Raw genomic sequence first — 20,946 nt, forward strand, 5'->3', positions numbered from 1 at the left:
CAAATCTGAATGTATCCATCACCCCTTTAAAACTTTCTGGCAGTTTTCTATAATGATTCTTGGCATGACCAGGCCCCTATCCACATCTCCTGATGAATTCTTTATTTCTTCCTTGCTCCCACTCTACCTCTGAGCCTTTGCACATATGATCCCTTCTTCCTGGAATGATCTTTCCCCTCTAGGTCTGGTTGATTCCATTTCATTCTTAGATGTCAGCTCACTTCCTCAGAGAAGCCCTCTGGACCTGTCAGGCTCCACTTAGATGCCTTCTGTCCTGTGGGCATGGAGAAAGAGGCAGGAAGTAAAGCACAGATTTCAGGACTCAAATCTCAGTGCCATCACACTTGGAGTAACCTTGGCAGGTTAGTCCATCCCTGTGTTTTCATTTTCTCAACAGTAAAGTAAGTATAATGATAGTATCATCCTCATGAATTTTTTGTGAAAAGTAAACATGTGTAAGCCTTTAGAACATTGCCTGGTGTGTAACATTTGCTTTGTAATGTTCACTATGATTATTTAGGACGTGTTACTTTTTCAACTTCATGGAACATTCCAGAATTGTAACTAAAACAGTTGTGTAAATAGAAGCCAGGAACTGCCTACAGACTTCAACACCTGCACGCAGTAGGTGCTGCTCCACCTTGCTCAGGTCTGCCTCGCTGGTAAGTACCCCTCCTCTTGAGCATCTAGATAGTGGCCAAATGAGGAGGTCAGCTGACCTTTGTCTTCTGCCCCGTCCTTACCTGAAGTCTAAGCCCTCCACTCCTAAGAAGAAAACCCCTTAGCTGGGGTCTCAGACTCACTTCCCAATTCCTCTGGCAGGTGGAGACTTGCCCCAGGGGAACCAGCTTCCTTTTCCATTGTTATGCGAAGGAGTCTAGCTCTCATTAACATTACTCCCAATGGAATAGACGTCTTTCCTTTGCATAACTAAAAAGCCCATCAAAGAGATTTTTTTTCCTTCTCAAAAAAATAATGGTCTCCTCCCAAAGATTAATCAGAAAATAATTGGCTATCTTTTTTTTTGTTTTTTGTTTATTTATTTCTGAGAGAGAGAGAACCCAAGTGGGGCAGGGGCAGAGAGAAAGAAGGGGACAGAGGATCCAAAGCAGGCTCCGTGCTGACAGCAGCATGCCCAATGTGGGGCTCAAACTAGAACTGTGAGATCATGACCTGAGCTGAAGTCGGACAATCAACCTGCTGAGCCACCCAGGTGCCCCTTGGCTATCTTTTAAAACCAACTGGTTCTGATTCCTTCTCAGGGCCCTTCCTTGCTGGAACACCTGGAAAGGATAAAGCTCCTGGCACTGGGGGTGCCCAGCAAATGGAAGCCTCCTGCCCAGAGGGGCCTCACCAGACCTCCCAGACTCCTGGAGTGACTCAGCTCCCCAACTCTGGTCCTCTGCTGGCTCCCCTTAGTGAATGTGGTTGTTTGGGGTTGGGGTGAGCTGCCAGCAGGAGATGGACCCCACACAGCTTTCATTCAACTTCAGGCACTTCTCAGGTTTACTGGAGCCAAAGGCACAGGAAAGGTTTTCATAGCCCAGCCTGTGCATACTCCTTGCCACCTGAGATGCCCAAGTCCCTTAGACTGGCAACCCTATACCCCACACCCCCTGAGTCTGCACATGCCCTGTTTGCCTCCCATCCCACACTCAACGACCTCTCACACTGACCCTCTGTGGCATGTGATGCTCTTTCACGTCGTTCATTCATACACACATTCATTTGCCAGGTGTCAATTAAAGGTTCACTATATGGTATGCACTGTTCCAAATCGTGGGGATAAAGCAGTAATCCGACCCAACCTCTCCCCTTCAAGGAGCTGCTGACACTGTAGTGGGGAGAGATTGATACGTAAACAAAGCACAGAAGGAGACATGCTGAGGGAGTCTGGGAGAGGCATCCAAGCCTGTCTCCTCATCACAGCCTCACTCTCTTGGTAACAATCTTCCACCAGTTACATTTGCAGTCTCTCCCTCAAAACCTTTCAAACACAACTACACACACACACACACACACACACACACACGCCTAGCAGGGGCTCAGAAGCCTGATGTCCTAAGATCCTGCCTTTAGCCTGCCTCTGCCTTAGTTTCTCCATCCAGAAAATGGGCACACTCCTGCTTCCTTTGCCCCAGGGATGTTGGAGGAAGTGAATGAATTAAGAGATGGGACTGGGTTTCATCAAAACAGGAAGTAGGGGAGGAAGCTCTTGTCTTGGATCAGCTCCCACTATCTGCCAAGTGATATGCTAAGCTAGGTGTTATATATGCATTATATCCTTTGACTTCCCATAAGCCAAATGGGGGTTGGAATCCTTAGCTCCATTTTGCAGGTAAGGAAACAGAAGCTCAGGCAGATGGAATGACTTGTCTAAAGTCATGTAGCAGGGTAGCTGGCTGGCTACATGATACAACTCTACAGATCAAGAGTTGCATGCTCAGTTGAGTATGCAATTCTTGATCTCAGGGTCATGAGTTCAAGCCCCATTAGAGCTTACTTAAAAAAATAATAAAAAAAATAAAGTCACAAAGCAAGTGAACAACAGAACTGAGACTTGAACATTGATCTTCTGGGACAAAGAGAGAGATCTCAGGGTGACTCTCCACAGAGCTGGGACTTTTGATGCTACTGAATCAGCCTGCTTTCTGCCCCCATTCTTAACTTCAGCCCTGGAAGATACAGATTCACCTGAAGGTGAGTTTGAGAGGGAGCTGGGGCTGGGCACTGATCTCCCTGTCCATTTGGCTAATACTGATGGGACACGTACGAAGTACCAGGCCCTAGGCAGGGGTTTGCAGACTCTGGGCTCCTGAAGTGCAAGGCTAGGCCAGGAGGGACTCCTGAGGCCAGGCCCTGCCCCCCACCTGCCTGGGAGCAGAGTTGGGGGGAGGGGGCAGACATTGCCTGGTGCCGACCATGTTGCTCTTGGATGGTAGCCGGACCCAGGGAACACTGGGGCTCTTGTGCGGAAGAGCTGCCCTGAGCCCCTGCCCAGGCCCCATTCCAGCCCAGGCCTGGCCCAAGCCCTGGCCCCTGAGCCAGTCCTGTGCTTTCTTGTCTTCTTTCCTTTATTTCTTTCCTTTAAAATGAGGTTTATTTTGAGAAAGTTTTAAAATATAGAAAAAATGCACAGGGTTATATCATATACTTGCTACTCAGAATTGACAATTGTTATTACTTTACCATTTTTTCCAACCCTTTTTCACCCTGGCTTCTCCCACAGACTCCAGGGAGGTCTGGCTTGGCTTGTCAGAATGGAGGTGACACTGACAGCAACTGAGTGGTGAGAGGTTGGGTGTTAGAGCCAGACTGATGCAGGTTTGAATCCTGAAAGCTTGTGACCTTTGACAAGTCACTTAATATTAAACCTCAGTTTCATTTTCTGTAAAATGGGAATAGTAACTTTTCTGTGAGGACTCAATGTAGTGATGTATTAAGCCTTATGCCAATGCCTGGCACATAGCCCATGCTCAGTAAAAAGTGGCCAATATTCATATTAGTGGCTATGGGTCTAGGTAGGACCTACCCAAATGTATGGGTAACCTACTTTTGTGACCAAGAGAGAGGGACTATTAGGGTCACCCCTCCTCCAGCCCTTATATCTCCCCATTCCCCACTCTTTCAGCACATCTATGTCCAATTTCTATGGGAGACAACAAAACCAGGAATTGCAAGCTGCCCGGAACATTATGGTAGAGGCAGGGAACCTGGCGCTGATGTTGGCAGCCTTAGAGAGCTCTTGGGGAGGTCCCTCGGATGAAGCCAGATAGAGGGGAATGGGCTAGGAGGAAGCTGAGGCTCTTTCTGGGATATTCTGGTGCTTCCCAGAGTCTCAGCAGCACCCTTGGCCCCCTTGTCAGTTGGTCCCAGACACTGTGGATCCATGTCTTGGGAGGCTTTCAGGGTTTGCCAGACTCAGCTCTCTCTAGACTTGGGCCTACAAACGTCATACCTACTGGGGCTTGACAGGCACATATTTTTGGAGGAGAGAAAGGGCCAGGACAGCTGTGACAGCCAGGCAGAAGCTGGGCATGCAGGGTTAGAGGGTTGATAGTCTGAAAGGAATCAGGAAAGAAGCCTCAGAGGGGCCCTCAACCTCCTCCACCTTGCCTGATGTCCACCTGGACCATGTAGGATTTTGTTTGGGCATAAAACAAAACAAAACAAAAAACAGAAAACCTAAATGTCAAGGGCTTAAACAAAACAGGTTAATTCATCCCTATTAGTCCCAGGTCTCCCAAGTCTGGAGATGGGTGAAGGCTGGTCTGAAATCAGGGTTGAGGTCTCTTAAATTCTCTACACCTTCCCCTAATGGTGGCAAGATGGTGGCTTCAGCTCCTGCCATCACATCTGTGTTTATGCAGAGTTAAAAAGAAGCCACAAAGAGTTGAATCTATATCCAGCAACTTCTGATCTTATTTCTTTGGCCAGACTGTGACACATGGGCACCCCTAACTACAATGGAGGTCAGGAAGTTCTGCTAAAAAGAAGGGGTGACTGAGAATTGGGCAGGTAGCTCATAGTCTCTGTATCATCACTCTTCTCTTCAGCACCAAAATGACTTTTTTTCTCTTTCTTTCTTTCTTTCTTTCTTTCTTTCTGTGAGAGCACAAGTAAGTGAAGGGCAGAGAGAGAGAGGAGAAAGGGAGGGAGAGAGGGAATCCCATGAGGGGCAGAGAGGGGGAAGTGGGGAAGAGAGAGAGAGAGTGAGAGAAGCAGGGCTTGTGCTCACCTGAAGTGGGATTCAAGCTCACAGGATGCACTTATGAACTGTGAGATCATGACCTGAGCCAAAGTCAGATGCTTAACTGACTGAGCCACCTAGGTGCTCCTATTTTTTTTATTTATAGTTTTTTAAAACTTCTATCCCCTCCCTGATGGGGGCTTGAACTCATGATTGAGAGATCATGAGTTGCATACTCCACTGACTGAGCCAGCCAGGAACCCCAACAAAATGACTTTTTGAAAACACAGATTTAGGGGCACCTGAGTGGCTCAGTTGGTTAAGCGTCTGACTTTGGCTTGGGTCAAGATCGCATGATTCGTGAGTTCCAGCCCCACATCAGGCTCTGCCCTGATAGCTTGGAGCCTACTTCAGATCCTCTGTCTCCCTCTCTCTGCCACCCAACCTCCCTGCTCTGTGCACCAGCCCCCCAGCCCTGTGCACATTCTCTCAAAAATAAACATTAAAAAATAAAACACAGATTTAACCAACTTACTCCTCAGCTTTACTCTCTCCCTACCTCCCAGTGGCATCCCCAGCTCCTCAGCCTGGCCCTCAGTGTCCTTCAAGACTGGCCTCTACTGCTCTCTCCTGTCCTATCTCCCCTCTCACCAGAGATATGGGTTCTGTGTTCCAGCCGCACTGAACTCCAGGCAAGCCCTCACGAAGGTGTCTGGTTGGTTCACACACTTTGGTGCCTTTGCACTTGCTGCTCTTGTTGCTGGGAGTATCACTTCCTTGGTCCTACCTCCCCTCCTCTCTTCCCTCCGGCCATCACATCAGATGCCTGCCATTCAGCTTTCTGACTCCTCTCAGGACTTCCCTCTTCTCTGAGAACCTTCCTGACCACCTTGAACTGGACATTCAAACACACTTCCTCTCTCTGAAAACAGCTCTTCCATTTTCTTTGAAGTCCTAGACTTCCTCTACTCCTAGGCCAACCAGGATTTGGGTGGAGCCAACTTCTCCCTGGTTCCTGTGGTGGGCATGTGTCCCTGGACTTGGCTAATGAGAATATTCCATCCCCCAGGCTATTATTATTGGGTCAGGGATGAGGATGTGACCCAAGCAGGGCTAATGAGAGCCAGTCTGGGTCTTTTATTGGAACTAATGGGAAACTAACACTCTCAGAGATTACTGAGGCATGAATATGGAAGCCTAGAACTTCTTGAGAGAGGCTGCTTATGAATGAGGCCAACACAGGAAACAAGAAGGCCAAGAGATGGAACATGCCTGGATTTAGCTATGTCTAAAGGCAAAAATTACTACTTTGTCTCATTAATGTGAGACAAATAATTTTTCTTAAGCTAATTTGCCTTTTTCTTTTTTTTTACTCTTTATAAATGAAAGGCCCCCTCCCCAGTAGAAATGACTCCTCTCCCATGGAGCACCTGGGTGGCTCAGTCAAGTTAAGCATCTGACTTTGGCTCAGCTCATGATCTTACAGTGAGTTGGAGTCCCACATTGGGCTCTATGCTGACAGCTCAGAGCCTGGAGCATGGAGCCTGGAGCCTGCTTCGGATTCTGTGTCTCCATCTCTCTCTGCCCCTCCTCTGTTCACCCTCTGTCTGTCTCTCTTTGAAGTAAACATTAAAAAAAATTTATAAAAAAAGCAAAAGAAATGACTCCTCCCTCCATTGTGTCTCCACTATCCTCTGTTGGCTCCCACACCATCCCATTCACCTGTTCACATGTCAGTGAATTCATCATGTCATTGCTCCTATTCGTTTAAAATCTTTTTTTTTTTTTAATGTTTGTTATTTTTGAGAGGTGGGGGGAGGAGGGGCAGAGAGGGAAGGGGAAAGAGGATCCGAAGGGGGCCCTGCACTGACAGCAGTGAGCTGGATGTGGGGCTTGAACTCACAAACTGTGAGATCACGACCTGAGCCAAAGTCGGTTGCTCAACAGACTGAGCCACTCAGGTGCCTGTTTAAAATCTTTCAACAGCTTCCTGTTGCTTTTAGGACCTGTATTAGTTATCTGTTGCTGCATAACAAATTACCCCAAAACTTAAGGCTTTAGGTAACAAATATTTGGCTGGCTGTTGGCAGGAGACTTCCATTTCTCTCCACACAAGCCTCTCCACAAGGCTGCATGAACATCTTCATGACATGTCAGCTGGTTTCCCTCAGAGCCAGTGAGTCAAGACAAAAAGACTAACACTGCAATGTCTTTTATAACTTACACACAGAAGTCACACTTCATCATTTCTGCTTTTATTATTTTTTTTAAATTTAAGTAGGCTTCACGCCCAGTGTGGAGCCCAATGCAGGGCTTGAACTCATGACCCTGAGATCAAGACCTGAGCTGAGATCAAGAGTTGGTTGCTTAACTGACTGAGCCACTCAGGTGCCCCTCATTTCTGCTTTCTTCTATTTGTCTGAAGTGAGTCACTAATTATAGTTCCCTAGGAGTAGGTGGTGTAGTAGGGGGAGAGAGATTAAACTTGACCTTTTGAGGAGAGGAATATAAGAAATTTGTAGACATATTTTAGAACAACCACAAGGCCATCATACCCTGGCCTAGAACAACCTGTAGAGGGATATGAACCCTTTTGTTTGTTTGTTCATGTTTGTCATATGAACCCTTTTCTGGGTTTGGGGAATATCCCCATTGCATGTGGCAGCATTCACCTTTCACAATAGAAGCTGAAAATGTTAGCTATTCCCCCAGTTTCTCTTCCAGCTGAGGCCTAAGTTCTGCAAATTCATAACATCCATTGCAGAGAGCCAGTGATGCCCAGGTATAGGGCTTGGAAGGCCCAAGAGGAATGTTCTCTGGTGGGGGCTGTGGTAACAAGACTGAGCTCTTGGGCACAGGGCAGTGATTTCTTGATCAGTATCTGGATTGGCTGCGCTAGTGGCACAGGCAGCAGAGTCCAGCATTTTAGTGTTGGTAGAGATAATGGTGTCCTTCCTCCATGGTCCTGTCCTTCCATTCTGTGATGTGACACAGGCAGGATGCTGGCCTTACAGCCCACGCCTTATTCTTTAGTGTTTTTGGTAGTTCTGTGAACTTAAACTTGCTAGAGTTTGTTTCTTTTGCTTTCAGCTGAAAATCTTGATACACCCTGAGGGACCTGGCTTCCCCAGTCTTTCTTATCTGGTGACATATTCTCCCTCTTTCAAGGTGCTAGGCATCATCTTGCCGTAGGGCCTTAGCAGATGCTGTTCCCTCTACCTGGAACATCCTCTCCCCACCTCTCTCTACTTACCCATAGACTAATTCCTATTCAGCCTTCAAGTTTCAGCTTGCATGTCACCTGCCCTGCCCTGCCACCAGCTTAGGCTCAGTCCTTCTATTTTATGCTTCGTCTACATTGGCATTTTCCTTTGCAGCATTTTATCACAGTTGGAATGAGGTCCTCTATGACATGAAACTGTGTCTCATTCCAGGGTTCTAGCATACAGTGGGGGCTAAGGAAAAATAAATTTCCCTTCCCATCTCTCTAGGGACCTCTGTCCTATCTTAATAGCCCTCTGCCAGGCACTGCTCAGCCTCTATTAAATTTCCTGACTTTCAAGGAATATTTTCATTCAGGTGCAAGTAAGATATCCCAACTCAAATGGACTTGCAAAAAATAGTGAGCCTATTGACTTAAGCAATTTAAAAATGTTGGTTTATTCATTTTGAGAGAGAGCGAGCATGAGCGGGGGAGGGGCAGAGAGCAAGCAAGAAAGAGAAAATCCCAAGTAGGCTCCGTGCTGTCAGCGCAGAGCCCTATGTGAGGCTTGAATTCATGAATCGTGAGAGCATGACCTGAACTGATATCAAGAGTTGGACGCTTAACCAACTGGGTCAACCAGTTGCCCCTGGCTTATGCAATTTTAAAGTCCAGAAGTGGATCAGGCTTTAGGAACAGCTAGACCAAGACTCTCTCTTTTTCTTTCTTTCCTCTGGCTCCATTCTGTGGCAGGTGCTTCCCAAGAAGTAACAAAGAAGGCTAACCAACAGCTCTGCGCTCAAAACCTTCCCATTTAGCAACTCTTTCCCAATTGTTCTAGCAGAAGCCGGGGGGGGGGGGGGGGGGAGGTCATCTCGAGCCAGACCACATCAGCTGAGGGTGGGATTCCTCAAGGAAGAAGAAAGGTAAATAGATACCAGGAGACCAAAACAAGGTATGGTTACTAGGTGTGATTCTAGAAGCCTTTCTGCAAAATAAACCATTCCCACACATAGTGATTTGAAACATTTACTATTTGTCAAAATTCTGTGGATTAGGTGGGCTCAGCTTGGCAGTTCTCTGGCTCTTCTGAGGTTGTTCTGGTTCTTCTGAGGTTGTTTATGCTGGTGGCATATATATCTTCTTAGGTTAAGTGGAGGTCACTGGGTTGATGAAGAAGCTGAAACATGTATTAGTACTCCTGGGGTGGGGGGAAACAGTACTCCTGGTTATGATAGAAATCCAACTTAAGTTGACTTAAAGAAAAAGAGTATTGACTGGTGACTAAAAAGTCCTGAGAGTATTAGCTTCAGGCCTCGTTAGATCCAGGTGTTCATCAGAAACCAGTCTCTTCCCAACTCTCAGCTGTTTTCTCCTGTGATGATTTAATTTTCACACAGATTGTCTTTATGTAGTGGCAAAGATGACTACTACTACTAACAGCTCCAGAATTATTCTGATTGCCCAGGCTTGGGTCACAAGTTCATCCCTGGAACTAGGGACTGGGGTCAGTCTCTCAGAACCACAGGATAGAAGAATGGAAGAGAGATGTTACCCAAGTTAAAGAGTGAAAGAAAGGCTGATGAGTAGGGCCAACATCAGGTGTCCTCCCAAGCAGCTGACTAAATTACAGTCTTCAAACAGTGTCCTCTGGAAGGAAATGTTCTGAGGGAAGGGCAAGATGGCCTTTGGAAGTAGAGGTGTGCTAACAAAGACTTGGGAACACGGGGGTCAAATCCCTCCATGATTACTTCTTGGTTGTGTAAGCTCTGCAAGGTTTTACCTCTGAATTTCTGCTGTGAAATCAAGCCTTTTTCAGGTTGTCTTGAGGGCTAAATGAAATATCAAATACAGGAGCTCAGAAGTCATCCTATTCTCTTCAGTATTCAAATAGTAAGGTCCTGGCGCAGGTCTACTTTGCCCAGAAAAAAAAAAAAAAAAAAAAGGAGCGTTCTCCACCTAGTGGCCATCAGGGTCACTGCGCTGTAGCATTGACCCATTTACAGAACCCTCTAAGGTTTCTTGTGAGCCCCTGGACAGATGAAGCAGAATTTGTGGACAGTGAGCCTGCGAGTGCCAGAACAGGGATATGCCTGCCCTTTCTGTAATGTGGACTTGCATGGGGCAGAGTAGGTGAGGTTGTTAGGTGGACAGATGGTCAGAAGGAGAAACTGTTTTTTCCTATTCTATTTGACACTAATGACGGCTGATCAGGTCTGGATAGGGATGGGAACAGCTCATCTGGTAGAGGCTTTGGTGAAGGGTTTCTTTGTTACCTGCTTTGGGAAGAACCCCTAGCTGCCCATCACTGCCTCTGTAGTACTTGGGCTCAAACTGTGATTTCTTACAACTTCTGAGCCAGACAGAAAATAGGAGGCTTCAGGTCACATGAAGCCGGTGGCAGGGTGCAAGACCAACACCCAAGAACCCTGAATCCCAGAGTAGTGTCCCCTGTGACACACTTCATGGCTGCTGTATGTCTACATACATAGCTCTATGTCTGCACTTACGGGTTATTACATCCCAACACCTGCTTTTCATCCAGCTCAGGGCTAAGAGCTTTACATGCATAATTCTCCTCAGGTGTCATTGGCTGCAGAACCTGAGGTGCCCCTGAGGTTCCTGGGATAAGATGAGGTTCCCTAGCAGTGAAAGGTGGCTTCTTGCTGGAGCCCAGGGAAGAACCACCTCTGGCCAGCATGTTGCCCCCCTCCTCTCATCAGATTGAATTAGGTTTCTGGCATTTCATAACTCATTGAGACTTAATACAGGACTCTGTGCCAGATGCCATCTGCCTCCAGACTCACCTCCCCAGGAAGACCCAGAGATTACTTCAGGCCAGTAATAGAAGGAGCGGCAGTCATCATTTACATAGTATCTACCATATGTCAGGTACTGTAATTATTTCATATGTATCCATTCTTTTCATTCCCACAATAACCCATACGGTAGGTACTAGTGTTTCACCCTTAAGTACAGGTTAGCTCATCAAGATCACACAGCCCCACAGAGCTAAGATCTGAACTGCAGCTGCCTGGTTCCAGAGCCTGGTTTTTTTTTGCTGTACACTAGACTGCCTCTCCCGCCATGAGACATTCCTTAGCCACCAGAGCCATGAGCAGGAGCTCCCTCTGATGTTTACCTGCTGGCTTGTGTATTGTGGGTCCTGGGCACTGACATCAGAGACCATTCCAGGCTAGAGAAATTCAAACCTGATCTCAGGAATGCTTAGAGTAAGAGGAGCTCTGATATGAAGTCAATATGAACCCTTGGGTTCAAATTCCCATGTGCCACCAGAATGTCAAAAATTAGAAAGACTGACAATACCAAATGCTGGTAAGTTGGTAGAACCACTGTGGAAAACCATTTGGTAGTATCTAGACAAATTAAACATACATCGATCCTATAATGCAGTGATTCTACTCCTGGATATATGTGTGCACATGCACACCAAATGACACATACAAAATTTTTCAGAAGAGCTTTATTTATAATAGTTCAAAACTAGAAATAACCCAATTGTCCATCAACAGAATGGCTAAATTGTGGTGTATTCATATAACGGACTACTACTACAGAGCATGAAAAAAAAAAAACAAAACTTCTGACACACATACACACACAAACGGATGAATCTCACAGACATAATATTGAGCAAAAGAGGATGTGATTCCATTTTTATAGAATTCAAGAGCAAGCAAAACTAATTTAGGGGGATAGAGGTGAAAATAGTGTTTACTTCTGGGAGATAATAACTAGGAAGGGAAACAAAGGAAACTTCTGGGGAGCTCGCAATGTTCTGTATCTTCATCTGGAGGGTGACCACCCAGATGTACACATACATGTAAGGATTCATCAAACTGTGCTCTAAAAACTGGAGCACGTTACTAAATATATCTCAAAAAGTTAGGGAAAAAGTGGTATTTCAAATACAGACAACTTCTGGGTATGGCTGACAAGCTATTTTTGCCTACCCACATCCATTCTTCTCCCTTAGTCTGAAAGGAGCCCCACACTTTCCTCTTTTCTGTTTCAGTCAATGTGTTTTAGGTGTAGCTCACTCTTTCTCAGTCCCCAAATCAGGGGCCTAGTCGCAGTGATTGGTTTAATAACTGGAACAGGGCCAAGCTGGTTAATGAATGAATCCCAGAATTTTTTTGGTGGAACTAGTAGGAAAAGATGATCTTTCCAAAGTAGTTGCCTCTCCATCAGGAGATAAGCCTGGAGCTGCCAGTGGCCATCTTGCTACCTTCTGGAGAGAGTTGGCCTGAGAAAGAGGCCACACAGAGGAAAGCAGAGTGAGATTAAATTCTTCCTGATGACAGTGTGTCAGAACCTGGATCTAGCCATCCCTGTACTGAAATTTTTCATTAGGTGAATCAATAAATTTCCTTTTTTAGCTAACCACTTTGATTTCAGTATATTTTAATGTTTATTTTTGAGAGAGAGACAGACAGAGTACGAGCAGGGGAGGGGCAGAAAGAGAGGGACACACAGAATCCGAAGCAGGCTCCAGGTTCTGCGCTGTCAGCACAGAGCTGGACTCGGGGCTCGAACTCACGAACTGTGAGATCATGACCTAAGCCAAAGTCGGACACTTAGCCAACTGAGCCACTCAGGCATCCCATCAGTTTCTTACAGTTATAAACTGGAGTCTAATAAACTGGGAATCTTGGGTAAAATTATGAGAAATATGGGGGAGCTTGGAATAAAAAATAACCACTGACCCTTGTCCAATCTGTTTTGTGGCTGCTTGCTCTATGAGCCCATGGCCCTGCCAGATGGTAGGTGAGGCAGGCCCAGGGGTTATATCAGAAGGATTCTGGTCCTTTTTGGAAAGGGTTCTGGACGAGGAATCTAGAGAACTGGATTCTACTCTCCATTTTGTTGCTTCTTAGTGCCAGGACCTTGGATAACATAGTACATCACTTTGACCCTTTTCTATAAAATGGAGTATCATTACCTAGCTCAAAAGGCTGTTATGCAGATCAAATGCAAGTTTCCCAACTTCTCCAGCTTTTTCATACCCTGAGGTGAGTTAAGACCTTTATCCTGGGCATTCTTGCTGGGCTCTGTAGGACCCTCTGACCATTGCCATAATGATCTTTAACAAGTATGTGAGCTTCCCAAGAGCAAGAAAGTGTTCATCCCTGTGCCCTCTTGCCGAAAGGGCTGGGCACGCGGCTAACAGGGACTCCTGAATCCAGACTAAGGTCTTGCAGGCCAAGGTTCATGATACAGCAGCCCACCCACCCTTCTGCCCTTCATTTCCTTGCGTGATAGATGAGGCTGATTCGGACATCCTGGATAAATTAGAAGGATTGCAGTGAAATTGCTGAGACAGTCTGGGCTTTGGAAGCTGAGAGCTGAGAACCCACCATGAGGGCCACGTAGGGCCTTTCCCAGCTGGTCAAGAGCAGGTACCCAAGAAAGGCTTGCTGAGTGAAGAATGGGAGCTGAGGCTGCCTGGGAACCTTCCTCAGGTCTGGCTGTCTGAAACTAAGGTTGGACAAAAGGCTCCTGAGGCCATCACACTCACTCCTTCCCTAGCTCATTTCTGGGTCATAGAAAAGCTTCCTGCAAGAATCTCTAGGCCTCTAAGTCCATGGAACAAACCTAGTGCTGAGTAAGAGCTGTGAGGGAAAAGGCCATCTTTCCTCATACTCATTCATTCATTCATTCAACAAACACTTCATGACACACCACTCCACATTACAGAAGTTGAGATGAAAAAGGTTAGGTCTCTGTCCTGAAGGCATTAGCCTGGAGAGAGCCAGACTGGACACAACCTCCATTTTGGCTTCCTTATCTATCTCTTATCCTGCTCCCCTGCATTCCTTCTCCACCTAACAGCCAGAATGATCCTCTCAAACAAAGTAGATTCTCATCTTAAACCTTCTAACGACCTCCATGAGACCCTCTGTGACAGGGGGAGATGGATAAGTGGATGACGTTGTATTAAGTTTAGGGCACCTGGGAAGTCTCCCACAGGTTGCCAAATAATTAAAAGTTTATCTTTGTCCCACCTTCTTAGATCAGTATTTAGAGCCCTGGGAGTATGAGAGGGTTGAGGGTGAGGGGTCAAGACACACATACTAGATCCAACGGTAATATGGCCCCAAATCCCAGGTTTGTTAAGTTGCAGTCTGGCTCATGGGAGAAATTCTTTATTTAGATGCTTCAGTGACCAAGAGACAGAGCATAAGCACGCGCACACACACACCCATACACAATACATAAAGGCATTTCACAGGCAAAGGGATAGGCAATGGGGCGGGGGGGGGGGGGGGAAGAGGCCACGAGAGTAGCTAGGGGCTTCTTTGACTCAATGAAGGGGGGCCTATGGTGGTGACACTCCTTGAATTTCCGCTTGAAAGCTACAAGGAAATATCCACTCCCAGTGAAATCCCAGGCCGTAAAACACAGCAGAGTTGGAGATATCTAGGTTTGGGGCCTGGGGAACACCTGTTTCCTCACTACAGAAACCTGCACTGGCTCTCCTTTCTTTCCCTGGTACCCAGGAATCTCCTGGTGGATAATGGAAGAGGGCTAGCACCACAGCAACCTGGACAGGTGGTCTCCTACATGAGGAGGAGAGGGCTAGTAGAGCCAAGGAGCAGCAATGGACCTTTGAGCTGGCTGGCATGAGATAGTTCACCTTTTAAGGGCACAGAATCATCAAGAAAACTTGCATGTGGGGGCTTTCCCACATGACCCTGGGTCAGAGCACCTCTCTGATGGGGGAGGGGAAAAGGCCCCCCCCTTAGAGCTTTCATAATCCCACTGGATACCGAGGCCTCCTCCAGCTCTAGCTTTTCCCCAGCTGATGCATATCCTTAGCACCATTCAGGAACTGTGGAGAAGAGGCAGAAGGACAGCACTGCTCTGCCAGGACTGTGTCATTGCTCCAGGAGGAGACTTCACAGTGGGCAGAAAACTGTGTAACTGGCCAGCATCTGGTCTCAGGCTCAGGAAAGCCTGCACTTTTTGGGGAAAGGGAGTGTGTCATGTTAGCTCCAAGCTCCCATAGGGCAGCCACTTCCATCTGCCCTTTCCTACCTAGGCAGAACTCTGGTGTGAAAGCTCCAGGTTTCACTGGAGCTGCCTGGAGCCCAGGGACAGCTCAGTTCTTTAGCCGCAGAGACTGGTTCAAAAATGGCCTGCAAAGGAAAGACAGGCCTGGGTCTCATGACATATGGCCCAAAGAGGCTGGGGAAGGGGAAAGGCCATCCTCCAAACTACTATTCTGTGAGGCCCCAAGTCCTTTCAAGATCCACCCCCTTCCCTTGTCCTGACCTAGAGGGCCCATTCCAAAGGGGAAGAGCACGGGTGGATTAGCCTGGACCAATCAGAGGCTATCTGTGGCCCACTCCTGCCTAAGGCCTATGTGTTCTCCAGGTATAAGAAAGGAGGAAGAGGGAGCCAAGGGCTGACCATGGTCACGGGAAGCTGGCTCACGGCTGGTTCAACCTGGGGTGCTGGACAGAAACACCTCTAGTCTTCCAAGGTGGCTGAGTCTTTCTGAATGGGCTGCCTTTGCATTGGAATCTGGCCCAGGGGTGATGCCATTGTTTTTGGTGACCTGTAGTTTGAGAAGGAATAAACACACAGGGTCAGTTTGTGGTGGTTATGATGGTGCTCCAGGTAATTTTCTAAAGATAGTACAGCTCTTCCAGGGCCTTGGAGTAATAAGGTGACCAGGTCTCCTTTACTGAGGGTCACTGCACGCTAGGCACAATGCTGGGTGCTTTGCTTCTAGCATCCTATTTCATCTTCATGGCAATTCTACAAGGCGGGGATAGTACCCGTTTTGTATATAAGGAAACTAAAGTTCAGAAAGTCTAAGTCACCTGACCCTAGTAGGCTTTTTATTGTTTTTTTCTGTTTTTTTTTTTTTTTTAATTTTTAAAATTAAATAATTATGTTGTTGTTGTTGTTGTTGACCATCCTTCCACCCTTAAGCTTTTTAAAAGTGTGTAGGTTCAGGACAGCAGCCCACATCTCTCCACTACCAAACCATTTATTCTGCCTATAGGGCCCTATATGACCTGGATAGTACAGACTGATCATTCTTTCCCTCACACTGAGTCAAAAGTGGCTCTCCAGTCACTCTATCCCACTTTCTGCGTACCTAGTAATAACTGATATTGTCTTATTTGTTTATGGATTTGTTTAGGATCTGCTTCTACCACTAGATGGGGATCCAAAAAATCAGGGAACAGCATTGATCCTGGTTCCTACTGTAGCCCTAGTGCTCCATATAGGACCTGGCACATAGTAGGTACTCAATAAATATTTGTTGAATGAATGAAGGCTTACCTCTAATAGTTCCCTTTTCTGGTACCAGCATTTCACATACTTTAACTCTCAGGTCATCCCATAAGGTGAGGATAACGAGCCATATGCAATGGCAGAGCAAAATAAATGTACTTTGGAATCAAAAGGTTTGAATTCTAGGTCTAACTCCAAGTAACTAAGTGGCTTGGGCAAGTCACTTAACCTACCTGACATTGGGTTTCCTCAGGTCGTGAAGGGGTGTGTGTATGTGTGTCTTAATTCAGAGCTGCTACTGTGAATTAGATGAAATTAACTTAGGTGTTCAACAAATAGTAGCTATAATCTTACAGAAGAGGAAGTGGAGGCTCAGAGAAGTTTACTGACTCACCCAAAGTCACATAGCTGAAAATATAGAAAGAAAAGAGTAAATACTAGCATTTTCAAGACTGGGTACCCCCAGGGTAGGGCTCTGGTTGTCTCCAGGTTGTATGCTGAAACTGCCACCAGTCAAGCTGCAAGGGAGATGTGCTGAAATGGGAGTGAGCCCCAGGCTGGACTGTGCAGGCTTGTCTCAAGTCCATATCTAAAAGAAGCCTCAAAAGTCCTCAGATCTGCTGCAATGTGGGAGGGGAAACTTCAGTCAGAGTGGAGAGGACCAAGGACATTTTGACTAATATTTTGTGTTTCCACCACCTTTAGTTAATTCAGCTCTGTGAACAATGCAGAACCTACCATTTAAGTCAAAGAAATAAGTTTAGTAGACTTGGTTGCCTGAAACTCAATTTCCTTATCTGTAAAATGAGTATATTCTCATCTCAGAAAGTTATGTTGTAGCACACTGTCCACACTACCCAGTTCCCTTCTGAGAGGAAGAGACAACTGCATAAGCCCTCCCCTTACCAGGCCCTAGCCTCCTCATATCACATGGTGCCATAACCTCCTTGTTAGCATGATGCCCTAGAAAAGCATGCTGTGAGCCAGACAAGACTCAGTTTGAATTATAGGCTCTGTCTCATAGTATCACTTGAATGGTGGTTGCCTCTGTCTATAATAATAATACCTTCTTCCTAGGGTTGTTGTGTGGATTACCTGAGAGGATTTGCTTGGCATATGCCCTGCAACAGAACAGGGGTTCAAAGAGTGTTAGTCATTTTCAAGGTTATCATGAACAGATGACTGTGTTTACCTCTTCCCTTCAAAGCACTTATCAGAATTTGTAATTATTGGTTGTTTACTCGTTTATTGTTTGTCTCCTCCCATCAGAACGTAAGGTCACAAGAGCAGGGACGGGATCTGTTTTGGCCACCACCCAGAGGGTGTTCAATAAATACTTGACCAATGAATGAACAAATCTGGTCATATTTGGTAATAACCTGGAAAGGGAGCTTTTGCCATAGAACTGATGGCAGCAGAGACTAGGTTCTTAGGCCAGTGACAGGCTTGAGGGAAGGGAAACTTCCCTAGTCAGACTGCTATAGGGCAGGAAATCTAAGTACTTTTAGGAGACCGCCAAGGAAAGTGTCTTAAGTTTCTCTACTCAAACCTTCAGTGGCAGGTCCAAAGGCTGCGGAGAAGCTGATGGGAGGAAAAACTTACAGAGGAGACACTTTTGTTAACTGATTGATTTTCTGTTGACTGAGAAAAGGCTGCCAGGATTCCATTTTAGCAAAGTAGTACCTGGCTTTGTTTTGATTTAGAAGCCTTGAGTTCTTGTAGCAGACCCTTGAATTTCAAAGGAAGATTACTCACTGGTTCTTGTGTTTGAAGCCGCTGACATGAGCTTGATACTGTTCTATGGAGTTCAGCACTATCTTACACGTCTTGCAGGGGTAACCCTTCCCAGCTGAAACACACATAAAAGTCAAGATACTTAGTTATCCAGGAACAAGGGACCTGGGGACTGCTGCTTTTGACAGTAAATGCCCTTCTGAGGATGGACGGTGGGGTGAGATTAGGTGGTTGGCCCTGATGAGAATCCCAGAGGCCTCAATGCTCAGGGGACACTGGCTGTGTGCCTATGTGCTTTCTGGGGTTGGGAACCTCCTCACTCCCCTCTGTACCCCCAAGTCCCAGAATCGAACCTGGTCTACAGTAGCTGTCTGTTGAGTAAATAAAAGATTGACAGAACAAAGAGGTGACGTTTGGTGTATCTTTTTACCTGGACTGTGCTAAGTGGCCTCATTAAGGATGCCCTTCACTGAGAGATCTCTGGGAAACTGCCACTCTCCCTAGGCTTGCAATAACAGTAATTAATGAGAATGCCTGCTATGAAAATTAGTCTAGTCTTTCTACCTTGGGGCTCACAGACACTCTTACTACCAGGGCTGATCCAATGACAAAGTGGCCTTTGTCCACATGGCCAAGATATGGAGCTGGACTCCTGGCTCTGCCTTCATGTGATCTTGACTAAACCCCTTCCCCTTTCTGATCCTCAGCTTTTCTCAACTGTAAGTCAATTATACCATAACTTATAACCATAATACTTATAATAAAAACCAGTATCATTAACCAAGTACCTGATATAGGCCATGCACGCTATATAATTTTGCTTGGCCCTCATAATGATTTTCCTGGGAAAATCATTATCATTATTTTACAAAGGAAAATAAGGCAAAGTCACATGTCTAAGAACACAGTGTTAGTAAGTGGCAAACTCAGGCTTGGCTGACCACAAAGGCTGTACTTATTCTAGCATGACAGATGTTAGCTGTACAAGAAAGGCAGCTGTACACATGACTTCAAGAGCCCTCTGGTTCTGACACTCTTCTAACCATCTGCCACCCTAAAGTTTCACAGCTCTGGAGTGAGATCACCTAGGCTCAAATCCCAGCTCTATCATTTCTTACCTGTAGGACCACAGGCCAGTTACTTAACCTCTCTGAGATTTGGTTTCCTCATTTGTAAAAGTGGGGCTTCTCTGAGACTCAGGTTCCTTACCTATAAAATGAGGTTAATATTAGTATCAACCTCATAAAGTTACTGTAATGATTTAAATAAAAGCATTTGACACATAGTAAGTGCTCAACAAATGTGAGCTCTTATTACTAGTATTATTTCACTCTTATGGGCTCCATGCATCAGTCTGGCAAAGAGGTGGAGAGTATCTTTTAACCAGCCTTCTATGGCAGCTATAGCTGAGAACACCAATGATCTCCTCTACTCCAATTAGCTAGCTGATGTTCCTTTGTATCTTCAGGTATTTCCTGGAAGACACACCCCTTTAGAGCATTTAAGGGGAATATTACTGCAATCAGAATTCAGGTCCATTTTAGACATTTATGGCCAGCATTTGCAGAAGGCTTAATCTTAGACCCTCAGCTCTTCTCTTTCTAAACTCTCTAGGGGTTTCATTCATTCTGCTGACTTTCATTACCACCTAAAATATATGAAACCACTAATATTTAACAATTACTGACCTACCAAAATGGCAATATCTCTAACCCAGACCTCTCATTTGAGTTCTAGACCTATATATCCAACTGCCTACTTTGATATCTCATGGGCATCTTAACTCCAAGCTGACAAAACCTGGCTATCCACCTAATTGCTTAAGACTAAATCTGGTTATCATCTTCGACTATTCCCTCTCCTTCACCTCCCACATTTTTTTTTTTTTTTTTTTTGGTAAAGATCTTATTTTTATGTCATCTCTACACCCAATGTAGGGCTTGAACTCACAATCCCGAGATCAAGAATTGCACGCTCTGAAGGCTGACCCAGCCAGGCCCCCTCACCTCCCACATTTGATGGCCAAATCCAGACAATTCTTTTTTCTTTTTGAAGTTCATTGATTTGAGTGAGAGAGGGAGAGTGCGAGCAAGGGTGCAGAGAGAGAGAGGGGGAGAGAGAATCCCCATCAGGCTCCACACTGACAGCACGAAGCTGGATGTAGGGCTCAATCTTACAAACTGTGACATCATGACCTGAGCTGAAATCAAGAGTTGGATGTTTAACTGAGCCACCCAGACGCCCCTAAATCCTGACAATTCCACTTCCTACATAGCTCTTGAATTCATCTACTTCTGTCTATCTCCTCCACTGCTACCTTACTTAGTCCAAGCTCCCATCCTCTCTAGTATGAATTACAATACCCTCATTGCTGGGGTCTCCCCACTCCTCTTCCTCCCTTTTCCAAACCATTCTCCACTTTGTAAGCAGAATGATCTAATAATGCTTAAATTGTCATTGGCTTCCCAATGCTTTTAGGTTAAAGGCCCAAATCCCTAACATGACCAACAATACCAGGACTGGATGCTCCGTCATCTCCCCAGGATCGTTTTGCCCCACATTATCCTCCTTTCACTCTGGGAAACCTTCACTGATCCCTGCTCCAATTTAAGTTGTCCCATTTGTTTCCTTTCCTTTTTTTTTTTTTAAGATTTTATTTTTAAGTAATTTCTACACCTAACATGGGGCTTGAACTTACAACCCTGAGATCAAGAACTGTGTGCTCTGCCAACTGAGTCAGCCATGTGCCCCATTTGTTTCCTTTTCTAAAGCTTGTCACACTTGCAGTTATTTGCTCAATGCCTGTCTTTTCTACTAAACTCTAAGCTTCATGAGAACATGGACAACACCTGTCTTGTTTACTATCATATATACAATGCCTGACAAATATTAGGAAAGAACTTAGCAAATATTTCTTGACTATATATGATTTTTTGTTTTGAGAGAGAGTGCGCGTGAGTGAGTGCGTGCCTGAGCGGGGGAGGGGGGCAGAGGGAGAGGGAGAGAGGGAGAGAGGGAGAGAGGGAGAGAGGGAGAGAGGGAGAGAGGG

The 20,946-nt window shown here is 45.8% G+C and overlaps 1 protein-coding gene across 3 annotated transcripts in view; it reads right to left on the reverse strand.

Annotated features, from left to right (window-relative positions):
• Positions 1-11,361: 11,361 nt before the first annotated feature.
• ZNF346 (zinc finger protein 346) overlaps positions 11,362-20,946 on the reverse strand; it is a 32,396-nt gene continuing 22,811 nt past the window's right edge. For 2 of the 3 annotated variants that reach the window (XM_049648641.1, XM_049648640.1), the window contains exons 6-7: positions 17,919-18,012; positions 11,362-15,474 (exon numbers count right to left, since the gene is read on the reverse strand). In XM_049648641.1, the coding sequence (XP_049504598.1) occupies positions 15,387-15,474; positions 17,919-18,012 (182 nt within the window). In that variant the 3' untranslated portion in view covers positions 11,362-15,386. Of the gene's footprint in view, positions 15,475-17,918; positions 18,013-19,015; positions 19,107-20,946 lie in introns of those variants that run through there. The other variant, XM_049648642.1, reaches the window with a different exon arrangement.

The sequence above is a fragment of the Panthera uncia genome, assembly GCF_023721935.1.
Source record: "Panthera uncia isolate 11264 chromosome A1 unlocalized genomic scaffold, Puncia_PCG_1.0 HiC_scaffold_17, whole genome shotgun sequence".
NCBI classification, from domain to species: Eukaryota; Metazoa; Chordata; class Mammalia; order Carnivora; family Felidae; genus Panthera; species Panthera uncia.